The sequence below is a fragment of the Crocuta crocuta genome, unplaced genomic scaffold (assembly GCF_008692635.1).
Source record: "Crocuta crocuta isolate KB4526 unplaced genomic scaffold, BGI_CrCroc_1.0 scaffold103, whole genome shotgun sequence".
Taxonomy (NCBI): domain Eukaryota; kingdom Metazoa; phylum Chordata; class Mammalia; order Carnivora; family Hyaenidae; genus Crocuta; species Crocuta crocuta.
The window spans coordinates 1336588-1356143 of NW_027529192.1; the positions used below are offsets into that span (position 1 = coordinate 1336588).

Sequence of the window (19556 nt, forward strand, 5' to 3'; positions counted from 1 at the left end):
TGTCCTCACAGAACCTACGATCTGGGTAGACAAGGCTTCTCAGCAAACCGGCATCATAAGAGGACATTTCAGAGAAAGCGTTTTCAGCCAGGCCAGAGAAGACCTTCGGCTGAAGGGAGGCTTTCCTTGCAGAGAAAGTCAGATTGGGCGGAGCGACAGCAGGTGGACTTTCAAGAAAGCCAGCACTCGCCGTAGGAGCCACTACGAAGAAGAGAGAGACGTAACATACACGAGGCGATTGACCAGAAGTAGGTCCCGAAGGATTTCAGGAACACCTTTCTCTTCTCGTAGCCCTTTCCCCCCTGAGCGACCCTGGGAGGTAGACCGGGCAGAGTCATTAGCATTTCACAGCTGAAGGAAATAAGGACATGAAATTCAGAGAGGCAGTGACTCGTGTGAAGGCGTGGAGGGGACAAGCCACAATTCAGTCGGCTGTCCCCATGCTGTGGGACGGGGACGGGACTGTGGTGGCGGTCAGGAGAGGGTTTGGATCCCGTGAGTGTCCCAGAGACCCCAAAGGGCATGTTGGTTCAGGTGTTTCACAAGACGAAGGTCCGAGTGACATCCCAGGAGAGGTTCGCTTTTCTATCTGGTATAAGGCGGCAGGTGGTCCGTGGGAGCCAGGCAGAGACGGCTGTACTCCACACGGTCATTGTGTCTCCTCTGAGCCCCAGGACGCTAGTCTACATGGGCCGTTTCGGTCTGATCTCTTGGTTTAGCAAACGGGAACCACTAACGAGAGATGGGCTGTGATTGGGGAGGGCGACATCCGGGTGTTTATGCCCCAAGAGCCTCTGCAAGGTTGTCACAACTGGCTATGTCCCTTGACCAACTGTCACGGGCCCTGATAAGTGGCCTTCCTACACACTCTCACAGTTGTTACCCTCTCTCCTCACCCATGGCCAGGTGTGGCGATGACCCCCGTCCCGTGCTGCTCAACCCTCTATAGCTTCCCTCCTCCCTGACCACATCTTTGTCCACTGTCCCCCGATTAAACAGTTCCCACTCATACCCTCCGCGTCGTGCTGGAACCCTGGCTGGTGGTCAATTAGGGACTTAAGTTCCTTTGGCTTTTTTCACCAGTAAGATCCTCATCTATGTGGTTATATCTGGCTCACCGTATTCCAACCCACTTGAAGGAAAGAAGAGAAACGGAGTGTGTTAGTTTCCTGTCACTGCTAGAACCAGTTAACCACACACATAGTAGCTTAGAAGGACATGTGTTTATCTTACATTTTTGGAAGTTAGACATCCGATACAGAGTTCACTGGGCTAAAACCAGTGTTGCAGAGCTGTGCTCTTTTTTGGTGCAGTGCAGAAGGATCCCTTTCCTCGCTTTCTCCAGTGTCTAAGGTCCACTTACGTTCACCACAGTGCTCTTCCTCTAGCTTGAAGGCCAGCAACGTCAGACGAAATCGCCCCCCATGCCGACACCTTGCTGATTCCCTCTTCCACCTCCGTCTTCCACTTTTAAAGACTCTAACGATTACATTGAACCCACCTGGATGATCCAGGCTAACTGCCCCATGTCATGGTCAGCTGATCGGTACCATAATTCCATCAACAACCCTAATATCCCTTTACCGTGTGACATAACTCAGTTCCAGGCTAAGGAGATTAGGATGTGGATATCTTTTGAGGGCCATTATTCTGCCTACAGCTTCCTTTTAAGGTTGCGTCCTTGAAGTTGCATACAACACTTTCATTACTATCTTCCTGGCCAGAACTCAGTCACGTGGTCACATTGAACTGCCAGGGAGGTTGAGAAATACAGTTTCTTTAACTAGGCAGCTGTGGACCCAGTTAAAGCATGGAGGAGTCCTATTACCCAAAGAAAGAAGAGAGAGGAGGGATATTGAACAGCAATTTCTAGCCTGTTCCCCACCAAGCTTGTTTGTTCTTGGCAGGATCCGCTTTTGGTATCCCTTCATTTTGCCATCTTGGTGCTTTGGGCTAATTGCAGGTAACGATGGGCTCTGAGCTGCCCTTCACCTGAGACTGGCTTCTAATTTAGGAGAAGATAAGGTGGTTTCCTCAATGGACCACACCGGCTGCCTCAGAGGGATCTGTTTCCTGGTCTTCCATAATGATTTTCTGATGAGACTCGCTGGTTTGCTGGTGTTTCTGTCTGCCCTCTGACCCACACCGCGTGTGACCAACCCAGCGCACTGTCCGCTGCCTTGCTCTCTTTTCCACATTCAGAGTCTTAGATCCTATCTGTCGCCCTTTTGTTGGGTCTTGCGGGTCCCAGTCTCTGTAAGCCGGGCCACTACTCTCAGTCTCCAGGTTGGCCCTTCACTCAACCCCTGCTGTGAGATGCACAGGATTCAGTCTAGACTTCTCTCTCCTGGTCCCTCACACACCTCAAGAGGTTCCCTAAACCTCAACTCAAGTTTACGGAACTATTAGAATAACTGTAACAGAAGCAAAGGAAATGCATATCATGTTGGGGTGGCTCAGTCAGGTGAGTGCCCAACTTCAGCTCAGGTCACGATCTCATGGTTTGTGCGTTTGAGCCCCGCATTGGGCTCTGTGCTGACAGTGTGGAGTCTGCTTGGGATTCTCTCTCTCTGCCCCTCCCCCACTCATAACCCCCATCTCAAAACAAATAAATAAACTTAAAAAAAAAAAAAGACTGTATTCATGCGGATGCAAGAGAGAGCCATGCCTTCTTTCAGGGAAGCTGATGGAGGCTTCTCTATGCCATATACATGGATCTAAAACCAAGAGAGAGTGAAAGTCTGTGTGACGCTCTTCACAATTATAGCCAAACGACTCACAGGGCAAATTTTACTTCCTATACCTGACTTTGGGTTCTGGTCTCTAAGGAAGTATGTTCTTACTAGATGACACAACCGTTATACCATCGAATTGGAATGCACACCAATACCCAGCTATTCCTGGGTCCTCATGCTAGGGGGATAAACAGGCCACAACGGGGGGGGGTGGGATTTATACTTTTGACTGGGGTACTTGCTCTCAACTCTGAAAGGGTTGTTGTTACACAGGGGCAGCCTAGAGCGGTGTGACTACAATCTCGACAACCCAGTCCTGCCACGTCCAAGGGCAAAATGTAACGGGAGAGCCCTCGACCGCCTGCTGAAGGCAGAGGGAACGTGGAATGGGTGGTAAAGGAAGGGGATCATCAATCTTACGGCATCGTCTTGAGGAGTGACCGACACGGTTTGCAATCTCAACCTGTGTCTTTAAATTTTTTTAATGTTTATTTTTGAGAGGGAGAGAGAGAGAACGCAAGCAGGGGAGGGGCAGAGAGAAAGGTAGACACAGAATCCGAAGCAGGCTCCAGGATCCCAGCTGTCAGCACAGACCCAGACGTGGGGTTCGAACTCACAAACCAAGAGATCACCAACTGAGCCGAAGTCAGACGCTTAACCAACCGAGTCGCCCGGGGGCCCCTGGAACCATTTGTTTTTGTTTTAGAATCAAAAGTGGAGTGAAGAATGCATCATGCTATTAGGAAGAGTTGGATTATAATGGGAATTCGTAATTTTTTGTTGCTTGGCATCCAAATACTTCCTACCTTGGAAGATTCCAAAGACGGGTGGAGGTGAAACTCCCCTCCTACTACCCAAGCTAAAGGAGGCAGAGGTACTCTCTTCTCTCTGGCAGCCAGGGCACATGAGGCTCAGGCTGGATAGTGTTCCCAGGGATGTTGAGTCATGAGAGAGTATCTTTAAACAAATTCCTTTCCTGCATAATGAGCGTTAGTTTTCAACAGTTGCATCCAGGAACCAGACTGGCAAAATCATAATATTTAATTGGGCTTTTATTGTTATTTATGTGGATTTTTTGCATTTTCAATATGAGTAGAGCCGTAACAGATTATTAACAAGGCTTTTCTCCCCCTCTATTTAAGATCATTTTCTTAATGTACAGGTTCAACTCTTAGAATCGATCTTGCCACACATTTCCAGATGACTCTGCAATGTATAAAAGATACTGTTTCACCAAATCTTTGCCTCGGTCCCTTCGGGAAGAACCGATACAGCAAGCAGTACAGGCTACAAATGATTTGTCTGAGGAAGATTTTTCCCATATGCCCATTTTTTAAGATAACCAAAGGTCATTAAACACCAAAGTTTAGAAAGCATAACCACTTTTTGATTTACAGTCTTTCCAAAATACATCACATACTTCCTAACCTCATCAAACTGGGATCCCCCATCTGTGAAGGTCTGGAGGAGATGACCGCTTGATGTTGTCCTTGCACTTGATTCCTGTGCTTTCCTGAGCGCTGGGGAATTTGCTGCCCCAGGTGACCTGAATAGCTTCCTGGTCAGAAGGAACAGAAACTCCTCCCTCTCCAACCCTTTCCACACTCTCTGCCTGGTACTTGCAGTCTCCAACCATTGAAAAGGTAGAACAGTGGAATGTTACTATTGCAAACAGATACCCCTGCTTGGGAAGTCTATCGTCTGTCCAAGGTGAAAGTCCGTGTCCTGGGGCAAAGCTGGAATGTGTTCCACTCTGTACATTGGAGCACACAGCTTAGACCCTGTCACAGTCTAGTTTGCAACTCCGGTTGACACACAGTTTGTGTGTCATTGGTTTTAGAAGTATCCAAAAGTCTAAGTGCTGGATAGATAGAGCATTACAATCATCCGTTTCAAGACAGATTTCTGGGTGGTCTTTCCGGTAGAAAAATGTCATTCCATTCTTCAGGATCTCCAGGGAAACTGCAATTTTCCTAAATAAGCTACTTAAAAATTTTTTTAATGTTTTATTTATTTCTGAGAGAGAGAGAGAGAGAGAGAGAGAGAGAAGGAGAGACAGCGTGAGCAGGGGAGGGTCAGAGAGAGAGAGGGAGATACAGACTCTGAAACAGGCTCCAGGCTCTGAGCTGTCAGCACAGAGCCCAACCCGGGGTTCGAACCCATGGACCGTGAGATCATGACCTGAGCCGGAGTCGGACGCTCAACCGACTGAGCCACCTAGGCGCCCCCTAAGTAACCTACGTTTTAAGAAATGTCATATTTATGTGTAATCCTAAAGCCTCTTTGTTAAATGTTTAAATCCAGTTCTTATGAGTCAGTCTTTAAAGGACATGGATCCAGGTGCTTTCCTCTTTCATACACCAGCATTGGGGTCCGTATTCCTTATGCAAAAATGAGGGGCCAGATTCCCTTAAGATAACCCCTCTGCAGGACGGCTTTCAGAAACAGAAGCCCTGTGCTGTGTTATAGATCATACACGCAAGACAAGTTAATGTGGAATCGGAGACCTCTCTGGAAGTGAGACAAGATGATCTTTCATACTCAACAATAACAGCAATATTGCTACTCTTTCAAAAATCAGTAGATTTTGCACCAAAAAGGCTTGCAGACAAATTACGAGAAGTAGGTCAATATTTATCTTTATGAATATGGTTCCAGGGCCATTTGGGGAGGGCAGAATCCTCTGGTTGAGAGAATGGATGTACAGGGAAGCAGATGTAAAAATTACATTTTGAATTCAATGCATTTTATTCAGGACAGAGTGATAGTTTCATACACAGCGTGAATACAAATAAAAATCAAATCCAGGACAATCTAGCACATGCCATCCAGATTTATTCCATTCTAGTGTTAGAGATATTGATTTATTTTAACTTAATTCGCTTACATTTATTTTATTTTATTGTGGTAAGAACATGTAATATGAGACCCACCTTCTTTTGTTAAGTTTATTTATTTTGAGAGAGCGAGAGAGAGCGAGAGCGAGAGAATCCCAAGTGGGCTCCGCACTGTTAATGGTAGCCTAACGTGGGGCAGGATCTCACAAACAAGGAGATCATGATCTGAGCTGGAATCAAGAGCTGGATGCCCAACCGACTGAGCCACGCAGGCGCCCTAAAATCTACCTTCTTAACACACTTTTAAGTATGCGATACATTATCCTTGACTTACACATAATGTAAGGCAGAACTCTAGAACATATTCATCTTGCTTCACTGGAACTTTATGCCCACTGGTTAGTAACACATTTCTCCTGGCCCCCCGGCCACCAGCAATTTATTTCACATGTAGGTTAGCTTGACTGAAATGATGATTAGTAAGTAGAATACTTATTTAGATTTGTACTTGCCATATATAACGAACTATTTTTATTTATTTATTTAAAAATTTTTTTAATTTTCTTAAATTTATTTCTGAGAGAGAGAGAGAGAGTGTGTGTAAGCAGGGGAGGGTCAGAGAGAGAGGGAGACACAGAATCTGAAACAGGCTCCAGGCTCTGGGCTGGCTGTCCGCACAGAGCCCGACGCGGGGCTTGAACCCATGAACCGCGAGATCATGACCTGAGCTGAAGTTGGACGCTTAACTGACTGAGCCACCCAGGCGCCCCTATAACAAATTATTTTTAGGTTATGGAAGAGAAAGGAAGGCAAGAGAGGTTTCTGAAGCCAGAGGCGATTTCTCTGCTTCCCCCTTTCTATTCCACATGGAACAGCATTCCCTGGGCCCAGCTCAGATCTCCGGCAAGGGGCGGGCTCAGGATGCGGAGCAGGCAGGGCTGATCATTTCTGTTTCCCCAGTTCAGCACAGCTCCTCAGGTTTACTTGTCAGAAGCCAGGAAGGAAGGCACAGATGACTCCACTTCACCTCTGCCTAACCGTAGCAAGTAGCATATTTATTTTCTTGTTCAACAATCTCATTTTTAATGGCAACAACTTGATCTTCTAACTCTTTCAGGTGGTCAGCTTTTTCTTGTCTACTCAGATTCAAATCTTGGATCTTCTTTTCTAAATCTGAAGCAAGAAAAGGAAGTACAGGATGTATTATTTGTTTTCGGTGGATTCTGGTTACCCACCTTATATCTTCCACAGGGATTTGTGTGTCTCTTAAAGACGTATTTAGCTTTGTGTTTTGATTCAGCAGACAAAACATTTATTTTCACTAGACTTCTCAAGGTTTTCACATAAATCAGGGCAGAAAAATTCATATTTTTGTCTAAATTGTATTTTACATCTAATGGCAGTTATCAATGTCGCTTTAGACTTAAAGCGAGTTAGTTAGAATTCATTAGACATGAAAAGACAAATGATGAGTTTTGATTGGATTTGGTGAATAATTTCAAAGATTTGTTCTTGCTGTTTTAACTTCACTTTTTAAAAAATTTTAATGTTTGTTTATTTTTGAGAGTGAGCGAGAGAGACAGAGTGCGAGTGGGGGAAGGGCAGAGAGAGAGGGAGACACAGAATCTGAAGCAGCCTCAGAGCTGTCAGCAGAGAGTCCCGAGCGAGGCTCAAACTCATGAACCACAGACCAGGACCTGAGCTGAGGTCAGATGCCCTGCTGCCTGAGCCACCCAGGCGCCCCTAACGTCACTTTTTAACAAGGGCTCATCACTCCAGAGGGTCTCAGTCTTTCAGTAAAACAGACTGTCATTTCCATCTCTTCATTCTGCTCCGCTGATATGTAAGCCCTTGAACAGTAAAAGCAAAGTGATGCCTTTCACTCTTATCTATCTACCCACCCATCTACCCACCCACCCATCTACCCACCCATCCATCCACCCATTATCCCTTCTCCATTCGAATACCCGGCAATTGCGGTGAAGTCTAGCATGGAGCCCACAGAACAGTTAACAGTGTGAGGAGGGGCCGTTAGGAAAGAAACTGCCCTTCGGTTGAAGTAAAACTTTCTTTGAGAGAGAGCACGAGCAAGGCAATGAGCATGTACTTGAGTGGGGGAGGGGCAGAAAGAGGGAGACAGAGAACCTGAAGCAGATTCCGAGCTGTCAGCACAGAGCCCAACGAGGGGCTCGGACCCCTGAACCGTGAGGTCATGACCCGAGCTGGCGTCGGATGCTCAACGACTGAAGCACCCAGGCGCCCCTGAAGGGGAACTTCTCAAGGAAGGAAAAGTACGTGTCCCGCTTCACCTGGACAGATGTCACCCGGGTAATACCGGGTGGCCCGGGGGAATCGTCACCCTAGCCTGCAGCATGTGTGTAGAGGAAGGAAACAGAGCGCTGAAGGAATTTGAACCCGTTCTGTGAGCAGAAGCTGGGGATGTTCTGCATAGAGAAAGAAGACTCGGGGGCATGCGCTGGGGTTACTTTCAAGTATCTGAGGGCTAGAAAAGCGCAGGAAATGTGGCTTGTGTGATCCCGAGCAAACAGAATGGAAGTTCCAGGAAGGAAGATTTTGTCTGATTATAAAGAACTTTCTAGCAGCCGCAGCTGTTCAAAGAAAGAGCTGTCATGGAAGGTGGCGGGCATTCCGTCTCCAGAAACTTAAATACAGGTCACTTGGGACTGAAAAGGCGCTTCAGCACTGGAAGGTATTTGCTCTGAAAGGAGAAGGGGCCCCTGTGTTTCTACCGCGGAAGTGGATGAGGCTGGGCCATTGCTCCCCGGCGCCTGCCCACGACCCGCTCCGTCCTGGAAAGCTGGCCTCGGCGGATGGCGTCACCCGGCTCCCCTGATCGCTGGGTCTCATCCACACTTGGCCACCAGACAGTTCTGGGAGGCGGGGGACGGGCCTCTGCCCTCCGGCTCCAGCGTCCAGAGGGCGACTCCCGGGCCCCGACCCTCCTGCCTCCCCCCTCCTTCGGGCCCAGGGATGATGGCGCCTTCTCCCTGCCGCCCGTCACCAGGCACCCCCACACCTTTGCGGATCCCCTGAATTCCTGTGCAGTGTTTAGAGCTCCTCCCAACAAGGAGCAGAGGCTCTCCGCCCTCTCCCCTGCAGCCAGGCCGCGCTGCATGTGGTTTTGACCAGGATGAGGTGAAAGAAACGGGCAGGACCTCAAGGGCCTGGCAGTGCCCGTCCTCGTGGAACCCGACACGGGAGGGGCCGGGCAGCCGGGCCCAGAGACGCTGGAGAAGGCGGAGCAGCTGTCAGTGAAGCCCGGCCCCAGGCAGGCCAGGCCGCTGACCCAGGGGCTGAGAGCCCCTTCTGAGGGGCCCAGGGCAGACCCGAGGAAGGGCCACCCAGGAAAGCCGCAGAAACACAACACACGGTTGTTGTTTTAAGCCCTTACGTTTGGGGAGTTCTTCGCTACGCGATGAACGGATAATGGAGCCAACCCTGTTTATAAAAAGCGTGATCCGGGGGCACCTGGGGGGCTTAGCTGGTTAACCGTCCGACCTCAGCTCAGGTCTCGCGGTTCGTGAGTCTGAGCCCCGCGTCGGGCTCTGCGCCGACAGCTCGGAGCCTCGAGCCTGCTTCGGATTCTGTGTCTCCCCCTCTCTCTGACCCTCCCCTGCTCGTGCCCTGTCTCTTTCGCTCAAAAATAAATAAGCATTAAAAAAAATATATGTGATCCAGAATTCTATCCAGGTGTGCTTCCTATTTCCCGCTGGGACCCTGAATTACACCAAGTACTAGAGAGGGACCCTGGCTGGGGGCTGGGGTCCACTCTCACTCCACCTGGACCCTGACTGTGTAAATAAGGGCTCCTTTCCGGGATCCCAGGGGCACGTCTTCCGAACAGGTATGACCAGAGCACAGCCCTTATGCGGTTCAGACCCTTCTCGAGTGGCAGAATCAGGAAGGTGGCCAAACCGATGTCTTCTTTTCCTACCTCATTGAGCTGTGAAAACAGCTTTCAAAAGAGAGCCAAGAAAGTGGAGCGTGTTTTTTTAGACTCCTCTTAGGGGGCCCCTAGCTTCTCTTCCAAGCTAACTTCAAAACCTGTGAGAGTTTGAGTCTACGGGAACACGTGGGGACAATTTGGGCCTTGGCATAAATCACAAGACAGAAAATACTCTTCCTATGCTTTGCTCCTGCAGTAACGACCAAGTTGTGTGAATAATAGCAGCTGATTTTCATGATATTGCTTTTGGAGGGGAAATTAAAAAACGTTCTTTTTGACTCTTTCCTAGCAATTTCTTTTCAAAATCATTATGGAAATATGGAAAATGAAAATTGTGTAAATTACATAAATGTAAAAGCTGTAAATCATATAAACAAGTACATAGATAGAAAAAGTAGTGTTTTCTTTACTCCCGTCCCGAGATAATGAATGGTAACAGGCTGAGACAAATTTTTCCGGACTTTGGCCCACACCAATGGTTGATCTTCATTTTTTCCATGTCATAGTGATGAAATAAGTCATTCTAAGGTCAAAGACCCGTTTTATAACAAAGAAACGTTATACGTGAAGAGTCCCGGTTGTCTGAACATTTTGAGAGTTATTTATATCCCAAATGAACATGATTCGCTTTCAAGTTTTGGAGACAATATAAATACAACCAAAAATAAAACTAGACCACTCCTCATTTGATATTTCTTGATGATTTAGAGGTAGTTAAGGGCATGATGACTGCCCAGAAAAATCATGAGTACAGGTTGTGGGAGAAGATTCTGATTAACTTTCTGATTGTATGTATTCTATATTTACTACACTTTGTGTGCATTGATCAAAATCCTTCTTGATCAGAATCCTTTTCCACACTATAATTCCTTCTGGCATGCTGCCTACAGATCTCTGTGGCATGATCAGTGCCTTGGGGTCTAGATCATACGGACTCCAAAACAGTTATTTGCATGAGAGGGGAAAATAGGTTAGGATGGGGTATGTCAAGTTTGTCAACATCCACACTACTGATTCTCTGGGCAAAATAATTGTTCATTGTGAGCTGTCCTGTGCATCATGGAATGTTTACCAATGCCCCGCACCCCCACCACTAGATGCTAGTGGTACCCCCGGCTGTGACAAGCGGAAATGTTTCCAGACATTTTTGTCCCCAGGGAAGGAGATAAAATTACCCCGAGTTGAGAACCAGTGGGTTAGGAAAAGGGCATTTCAGGTTGACCAAAGGCAAAGCCAGTTTGTTCGGAGGAACACAGAAATGGCGGCTCACAGATACGCTTTGAAGTAAAACCATGCAAGTGGCTTGTTACACTGCCGTCCCCAAGGCACTGACCCAATTCCTCCTTCCTTTACTCAGTGGACTCGCATGTGGTTGAACTATGTCATGATAAATTGGTATTCATTCTACCAGGACGGTGTGGTACTACATTATTGTCAACTTGGTGGAGCGTGTAATAGGATAGAGAGAACTCCCATATAATCCAGTAATCCCCTTTCTGCGTATCTCTCTGAAGGAAATGAAATCCATACGGCAAAGAGATATCTGCATTCCCTTGTTCGTTGCACCATTATTCACAATAAATAAGATGTGGAAACCTGAATGTCCATCAATGAATAAAGAAAATGTGTGTGTGTGTGTGTGTGTGTGTGTGTGTAAAATTCAGCCATAAAAAAAGAGTGAAATTCTGCCGTTTGCAACAACGTAGGTGAAGCTGGGGGACATTATGCTAAGTGAAAATAAGCCAGAGAGAGAAAGACAAAGACTATATGATCTCACTCATAGATTCATGTGGAATAAAAAACAATAATAAGAAAAAGCCGAGCTCACAGAAGCAGAGAGAACGGTGGCTGCCAGGGTCTGGTGGGTGGGGAAATGGGGAAAGGGTGGTAAAAGGGTATAGTTTTAAGATGAAGACTTTTGGGGATCGAATGGTCGGCGTGGCGCTGCCTAGTTAACTAGCGAATAATGTTGTATTGCATACGTGAGTAGATGTTAAACATTTTTACCCTAAAAAGTATGTGAGCTGATGGATTGTGTTGATCGGTAATTGCGGAAATCACGTTACAATGTATATGTCCATCGAGCTGTCACAGTGTACACATTAACGGTATACAGTTTCACCTGCCGCATCAACCTCCATAAAGCTACAAAAAGGGAAGAGATACCTGCTATTCTTATCTTGTCGTCTGTATCTACTGCCAGTTTTTCTGCCGCCTCTCTGAGCTGTTCCACTTTATTTAAGGTTACCTTTGTTAGTGCAGTAGCACTTGTCTTCTGTTGAAGAACAGCATATTGGTTGGTTAGCTCTGCAAACTCCTGTAACAGAGAAACACTCCCGTCACCGGAAAATATTATAAAGCACGTATACATGTGCGATATTTGCCTGTTACTGTTCACAAAAGATGCAAGAGGAAACCGCGATCCAATTGATATGTTGGCATCATCCTGACATTTCCAACAGGGCTTTTATTCGCATTGGTTTTTGTTTTTAGGCTGAAAAAAAAAATCCTCAGCTTTAGCTAATTAAACATAAACTTGCTTGGTTACAAAAGAGCAACCGTGAGTCCACGTTAAGGCAATGATTTACGAGGCACCGATTGTTTGTGCTAAACTACTTAAGGTGGGAGACCCAGAGGACTGAATGATGCAGGGCTGCCTTTGACAAATCTTTGGTTCGACTGGATCAAACAGCTGCCTATAGGGGCGCCTGGGTGGCTTAGTCGGTTAAGCGTCCGACTTTCGCTTAGGTCATGATCTCGCGGTTCGTGGGTTCGAGCCCCGCGTCGGGCTCTGTGCTGACTGCCAGCCCGGAGCCTGGAGCCTGTTTCGGATTCTGTGTCTCCCTCTCTCTCTGACCCTCCCCTGCTCACGCTGTCTCTCTCTCTCTGTCCTAGAAATAAATAATTAAAAAAATATTTTAAAAAATGTTTAAAAAAAAAAAAACAAACAGCTGCCTATACAGGATGCAGGGCCGAGGGAGGGGTGAAGATTTGGCAGCAACGATACGTTACTGGGCTGGCAAAAAGGTAAGAGAGAAATGAGGCAGAGAGCGAAGTGGAAGTGTTAGTATCCAGAGGCCCCCCAGTGTTAGAATGGAAGTCTCTGGGGTCAGCCTGAGTGGCTGACAGTCTAGAATGTTGAGTGAAGGCCAGGAAGGGCTCTGAAGATGGGGAGAGGGTGGGCGGGAGGTACCTCTCTCCACCCCTGATCCGTAGACAGCATGCTCAAGTCCCAGGTGGGAGGAGGTGACCCCGCCCACTAGGAATTAAAAGCAAGAGAACTGACCGATTGTAAAAACACTTCAACATCTTTCTTTTGGTTAAGCTCCTCTATTAATGCAGCCAACCAGAGACAGCCTGCTCAGAAAAGGAGTTGATGGTTTCTTTCAGCGAACTAGATTAAGAGGGTATTTTCCGCAACTGTTTAATCAACGCACTCCTGCTTTTGTAACGTGATCTGTTCTCTTTGGCAGGTGACTTTCACTTGTTTTCGTTATAGGTTATGTGATTTATTTCCAGTGAAGGGTAAATGTGCCCAGGACAGACCAACAGCACAGACTGAATGTCCGGAAGGGGCGGAAGAAGAGGTGAGGCATCACTGGTAGCCCCGGGGGGGGGCCGGGGGTGGGGGAGAGGAAGCACCCCGCGGGCGGGCGAAGGGCGTTTGTCTTCCCCCGAGACAGCCGTGCACGACAGAAGAGGCCTCATGGCCGTGGCAATGAATCCCTGCCAACACACACCGCTGAGCAGGGCCCAGCACTGACGGAACCGCTCGCGAAGGGCACCTCGAGGCGGGTTAAAGGGCTACCCTTCCAAGAAGCACTGTCTGCTCTTGGCAACACCAGTGGGCCAATGACCTGCTCGAGGCCCCCAGCCTGGCGTTGGCCGACGCGGCCTGACTCCCACGCGGGTGGCTTGCTCCCCGTTCGTACGCAAGGCGGTCCGCAGCCGAGAGAGTCCACCTTCCAGCACCGAAGGCTGCTTTGCTAAGTCCAGCCTGTTCTCCGTGTCCTTGGCTTCCTTTCCAGCCTGTCATTGATGGAAAGACCAGAAAGGAGAAAGTGTCTTCATGCAACAAACGACGCGAAAACAAATGATCTGGTTACACCCTCCCAAATAAGCTAGGTGTGAACGGAAAGTAGATCATTCCTTCAATTTTTCTGTTCCATTAAAAACAAGGTTGTAATAAAATACTTCAGGCATACACAAGGACGCAAAAGGAAATATGGTATGTGTCTACACACTCACCAGCCAGTTGAGGAATAAAGCACTCGTCAGTGAGCTCAGGCCCTCATCCCCTCCCCTCTGTCCCCCTAAAGGGAGCTGCTATCCCGAATCTAATATTTGTCATTCTGTGTGTTTCTGCATGCTTTTCACGATTACGTAGTATTTTTTTTTTATCATATGCGGTATTTCTTTTTTTTACCTTCATACAAATAAATGATACTATATATTTCTGCACCTTGAATTTTTAATTCAAAATTATGCGTGTACATTTCACCTTGGCTAATTTGCACCGCTCTTGTTTATTCAGTTTTAGCGATTTAAAGCATTCCAATGTTTGGATATATAATTTATATTCCTATTCTCTAGCTATTTATCGCAGGTGGCTTCCAATTTTTTCCCCTTACAAACAGTAATGACCATCTTGTACTTGTTGCTTATTTCTGTGACTATATTTGTCATATTTAGAAGTTAATACTGCCTGGTCATCTGTTATATCCTTTTTAGTTATTTATTTTTAGAGTGAGAGATCATGAGTGGGGGAGAGGGGACGACAGAGAGAGAGTCTTAAGCAGGCGTCATGCTCAGCCCAATGCAAGGGGTGTGGGGGAGGGGGCTCAAGGCCACAACCCTGAGATCACCACTCAGATCCTGGGATCACCACTCAGATCCTGGGATCACCACTCAGACCCTGGGATCACCACTCAGGCGACTGAGCCACCCAGGCGCCCCTGTTATCTCTTGTATCTCAGTCTTTGCTCATACTTTCATGCCTTCTTTGATTTTCCGAAGCACAATAAACATTATGATTATGTGTTCTGTATCCAGTGATGGCAATATCCGCAGTCTCTTGTGTTCTGATTCTGGTGTTTACTGTTTCTGGTGACTCCTGCTTGAGGCAATTTGTTCTTTTCTGTGTTTGAGCAGAAACGTTGGAGTCTCCGTTTTAAGGTGAATTCTCTTGTTTGCCTCTGTCAGGCACCTGAGGGTGGCCCAGGACCACCTTAAGGGACATTTTAGCCTGGGTTGTGGGGGCCACACAGGAAGTGTGAATATGACCCTCCAATTCCCGTGAGAGGCAGCTTGTGGTTGGATATTTGTCGTGAAGACTGTCCTTCCCTACGGCCCCAGTATCTTACGGGCGCTGCTCTGTGTGTGTGTGTGTGTGTGGTGGTGGTGGTGGTTTAACATTTCACGAAGGATTTTGCCTTTCCATTTGGAGTCTTAGTCTCACCTTGAGTGGGCTTTGTTTTCTGTCTCTTCTGCACGCTCTCATGCACCAGGGGCTGGCAGAGACCCTCCCCGCTCTCGGGTTCGTGCTTTATTACCTCTCTGGCGTCAGGCTTCCCCGTCACTGTTGGCCTTGAAGAGTTCCCCCATCTCTCACGGATTCAACTGTGTATTACAATTGAAAACGATCCTCTGCAACACCTTGGGTATTCTTCTACCAGGAGGGCCCCTGGGGGCCTGGCCCACCGAATACAAGTCCCTTCTTGTGCCCCTGGACACAGGGGGAAGTTTTTCTAGAGTACAAGTCTAGGACTGTTTCTGTAAAGGGCCAGATAGTCAGCGTTGCGTGCTGTGTCGTTCATCAAGTCCCCGCTGCAAGCACGCGACTCTGTGCCCTCCTCCATGCCCGACGGTACGGGGCTGTATCCCAACACAGCTTGGTGGCCTGGGGTAAGAAGACGTGTGTCTCCTTGGCCCACAGGCTCTATTTTGCCACCCCTGGTCTAGAGGACGTCTATACCTACATTTGCACCTGGTTCATGTCCAGCCCTTTTAATTTCCTGCTGCACGGCCTCCTGTCTTGTCGCTTTCTGCTCTTCCTTCCCAACTGCATGTACTTAGACCTACAAGACCCGGCTGAAGAACAGAGAGGGACCCGGCTGAGGAGCCAGCATTCCGCGGAGAAGGGGAGGGCCTGGAGGAAGGCACTTCACGCAGCTTGGGACTGGGTCCCCTCCTGTCCTCCAGCGGCCAGGCTCCGCTCCCAGATCCATTCCGTGGGCTAAACCAGAGCTTTGCACCCTGCCCCGAGCTCTGGACCGAATGCTTTCTGTAGGGTGAGATGTTCTTTTGGTCTTAACATAGTTGGATGAGATCTCACGCAAAACCTGGCGCTTACAAAACCCTGGCAGCAATTAGCTTTATTTCTTTGCTTGTGAGCTTTAGCAAGTCTCTCTCTTTCCCTGCCGTCAGAGGGGATTAAACTCTGGCCTCAGATCTACCTTTCATTAGCTGTGTGACCTTAGGCAAGTCACTTAACCTCCCTCAGTCTCAGTTTCCTCATTTATAAGCAGATAGTAGCACCCGCTTCACTCCCCAGGATGGGTCGACTATGAACGAAGTGATATAGTGAAAGCTCCACAGAACGCTGGGCGCCTGGGTGGCTCCGTCGGTTGAGCGTCTGACTCGGGCTCAGGTCACGATCTCACGGTTTGTGAGTTCGAGCCCTACGTTGGGCTCTACCGTCAGCACAGAGCCCACTTCAGATCCTCTGTCCCTCTCTCTCTGCCCCTCCCCAACTCATGCCCTCTCTCTCAAACATAAATAAAACATTAAAAAAAAGAACATCAATTAATGCATACAACCACCGTCACTTCGTTTTATCCTATAATCATCCTGTCAGATGGGTTAGGCAAGCATGACATCGGCACGTGTGAAAACCATGCTGTGTCCACATTCAGAATCTTTTTCAGGTTAGTTTCAAAGAGGGTAGAGAGATACCTGCAGCGCGTTCTTTTCCGTTTTTGTTATCTCTGCAGTCAGCTGTGTGATGGTAGAATTAACCCGTCCTTGGGTGATTTGAACTTGTTGCAGTCTATTCAGCGTTTTCTCAAGATTTAATAGAACACTTGCTGCTTTTCTACGGTAAGATATTAACGTGTCAGGGGGCGCCTGGGTGGCTTAGTCGGTTAAGCGTCCGACTTTCGCTCAGGTCATGATCTCGCGGTCCGTGGGTTCGAGCCCCGCGTCGGGCTCTGTGCTGACTGCCGGCTCAGAGCCTGGAGCCTGTTTCAGTCTGTGCCTCCCTCTCTCTCTGACCCTCCCCTGCTCACGCCGTCTCTCTCTCTCTCCTAGAAATAAAATAAAAAACATTAAAAAAAAAAGATATTAACGTGTCAGATTAGATAAATATACAATTATTCATTTATTTCACCTTGGGAGTTCATTTGACTCAATGGAAAAACTTGGCTGAATTATTTATAAAGTAAATTTAAATGACTCTTAAAGAGTCATGACTCTTAAGCAAGGCAAAGTGCTGAAGTCTTTATTTTGAGAAACAGGTATATTTACACGCCCGTAAGAGCGCATACATATGCATTTCAAGTAGATAGGGATTTTGACAGATATGGAAATCGGTGATACGGGTCTTGTTCCTTAGTTTCTCATAACCAGAGAGGGTTGAGGACTCTCGTCGCCAAGCTTTGAACAAAATAACTGCGCAGCCGATTCCAGTTCCCTGGTTTGTCAAACTTAGGCAATGCTCTCTAAATCCTTACTGGAGCGGGGGTGGGATAATCAAGAGACACCACAGACAGCGAAGAGAACGAAAAGCCCTGCGTTTTCAGTTTCCAGGCTGTGTTTATTCAGGGTTATTTAAGCCTCACTGACATCCTAGCTGCCAGGGGCCCAGTCAGAGGTTAAAATCACAGGCATTCCAAGTGACAGTCTGTTTTACAGAAATAAGCTCACCTCACAGTGAGCGGTCAGCAGACCCCGAGGTCTGTGGGCTCAGAAGCACGTCTGGGAGAATGTTCTTTGCAGGGGCACGATCAGAAGTGCGCGTGGAAGAGTGAGACTCACTGACTTGTGAAACACCCCCTTCCCCATGGAGTCCCACCTCTCCTTCTAGTGCATTCTCTCCCTCACTTTTTTAAAAAGGCTGTTATTGTTGTTTTTCTTTGTAAATTTTTTTTACAATTATTTACTTTAGAGACAGAGAGAGAGATTGGGAGACAAAGCATGAGCAGGGGAGGGGCAGAGACAGAAAGAGACACAGCGNCCAGTGATCAACAGCCCCGCCAGCCTGGTGTGGGTGTTGGCGTTGACGAACCCACATGGGCACATCATAAACACGGAAGTCCATAGCTTACACGGGGGCTCACTCTTGGTGTTCATCCTGTGAGTCTGGACAAATGCACCATGACAAGTATTCATCCTTAGAGTATCCTATGGCGTGTTTTTACTGTCCTAAAATTTCTCTCTGTTGCCCCTTTCCATTCCCCGCCTCAGCCCCCGGCAACTACTGATCTTTTTCACCGTCCCCACAGTTTTGCCTTTACCCAAATGTCCTGTGGTTGAACCACACAGTGTGTAGTTTCCTTTCTGTACCTCTACACTTACAGGAGGGGTTCAGGAGACTTCTCATAACACTCCCCCCAACCACCGTATCTTTTGATTGTATTCTTTTTCCTTTAGATTTTTTTTAGTTTCTTTTTTTTAGTTTTTAGAGAAAGAGAGAGAGCGAGCACACATGTGAGTGGGGGAGGGGCAGAGAGAGAGAGAGATTGAATCTTAAGCAGGCTTCATGCTCAGTGCAGAGCCCGACATGGGGCTTGATCCCATGACTCTGGGATTATGACCTGAGCTGAAATCAAGAGTTGGATTCTCAACTGACTGAGGCACCAAGACACCCCTCTTTTTCGTTTAGATTTTCATGTAGCTGCTTATTAAATTTAGAAAATACCAAAAATTAGATGAAGAAGGAGGAGGAGGAGGAGAAGGAGCAGAGGCGGGGGGAGGAGGGGGAGGAGGAGGAAGAGGCAAAAACACAAAAAAAGAAACAATGTACAGAAAGGGAAAAACTTACCACTAATCCTACCACCTTTTAAGAAAGCAGCATAGGCCGGTGTTTTTACCCTACAATTATTTTTTCTTTCCATGACGGAGACCCTCTTTGGTGTATAACCTCATATCTTCTGCTTAAAAGCATTAGTATTACACTCTAAGAATCTCCGCATGTTATTAAGAATCCTTCCTCAGCATCATTTTTAATAGCCGAGTGATTGTACTTAGTCTTAAATACTAAGCCTGGCAGGGGCTGGGCTTACAGCTGAGGCTGGCACACCTCGTTTACACAAGTGGGTATGGAGACAGCGAGGTAGCTCGGGTCTCAAATGCTGGGCATCCAAAAATGGTGGTGGATATTGATGACGTCGCCACCATCCAACTGACCCTGTGACCCTGACCCGCAGCACCCCACGCTCATAAAAACATCAAGAGGCCTTTTCCGTTTTGCTCGGCTAAGTGAGCAAGGGCAAGGCGAAGCAAGAGGCAGTTGACGCGTCTTCCTCTGTCTCTAATTTTACTCCTGTGTTATTCCCGGGGCGCTAGCGTTCCTTTCTTCCATCCCTTGCCACCATATCTTTTTAGTGTAGTCTTTAGAACAAAATTCAGGGGCGCCCGGGTGGCTCGGTTGCTTAAGCGTCCGACTTCGGCTCAGGTCACGATCTCACGGTTCGTGGGTTCGAGCCCCGCGTCGGGCTCTGTGCTGACAGCTCAAAGCCTGGAGCCTGTTTCAGATTCTGTATCTCCCTCTCTCTCTGACCCTCTGCTGCTCACGCGGTCTCTTTCTCTTTAGAAATAAGTAAAACATTAAGAAAAATAAAACAAAATTTAGATCTTCAAAGTACTGTCTACTTTGTACCAGACATAGGTAAACAAGAAAGGGAAAATATACCGATATTCCCGCCACTTGTTAAGATACTGGCATATAACTAATGTGCGACATGTATTGGCACGAAGAGGTAACAGGTCACTGGAAAGGCATTCTTTTTTTTTTTTTTT

General features: G+C 47.5%; 1 protein-coding gene across 1 annotated transcript in view; it reads right to left on the minus strand.

Annotated features, from left to right (window-relative positions):
- Positions 1 to 6605: 6605 nt before the first annotated feature.
- The window catches only part of LAMB4 (laminin subunit beta 4), a 95685-nt gene continuing 82734 nt past the window's right edge, over positions 6606 to 19556 (minus strand). The window contains 5 exon segments of the mRNA XM_077758343.1: positions 6606 to 6745; positions 11706 to 11856; positions 13397 to 13427; positions 13429 to 13568; positions 16494 to 16632. Of these exon segments, the coding sequence (XP_077614469.1) occupies positions 6606 to 6745; positions 11706 to 11856; positions 13397 to 13427; positions 13429 to 13568; positions 16494 to 16632 (601 nt within the window).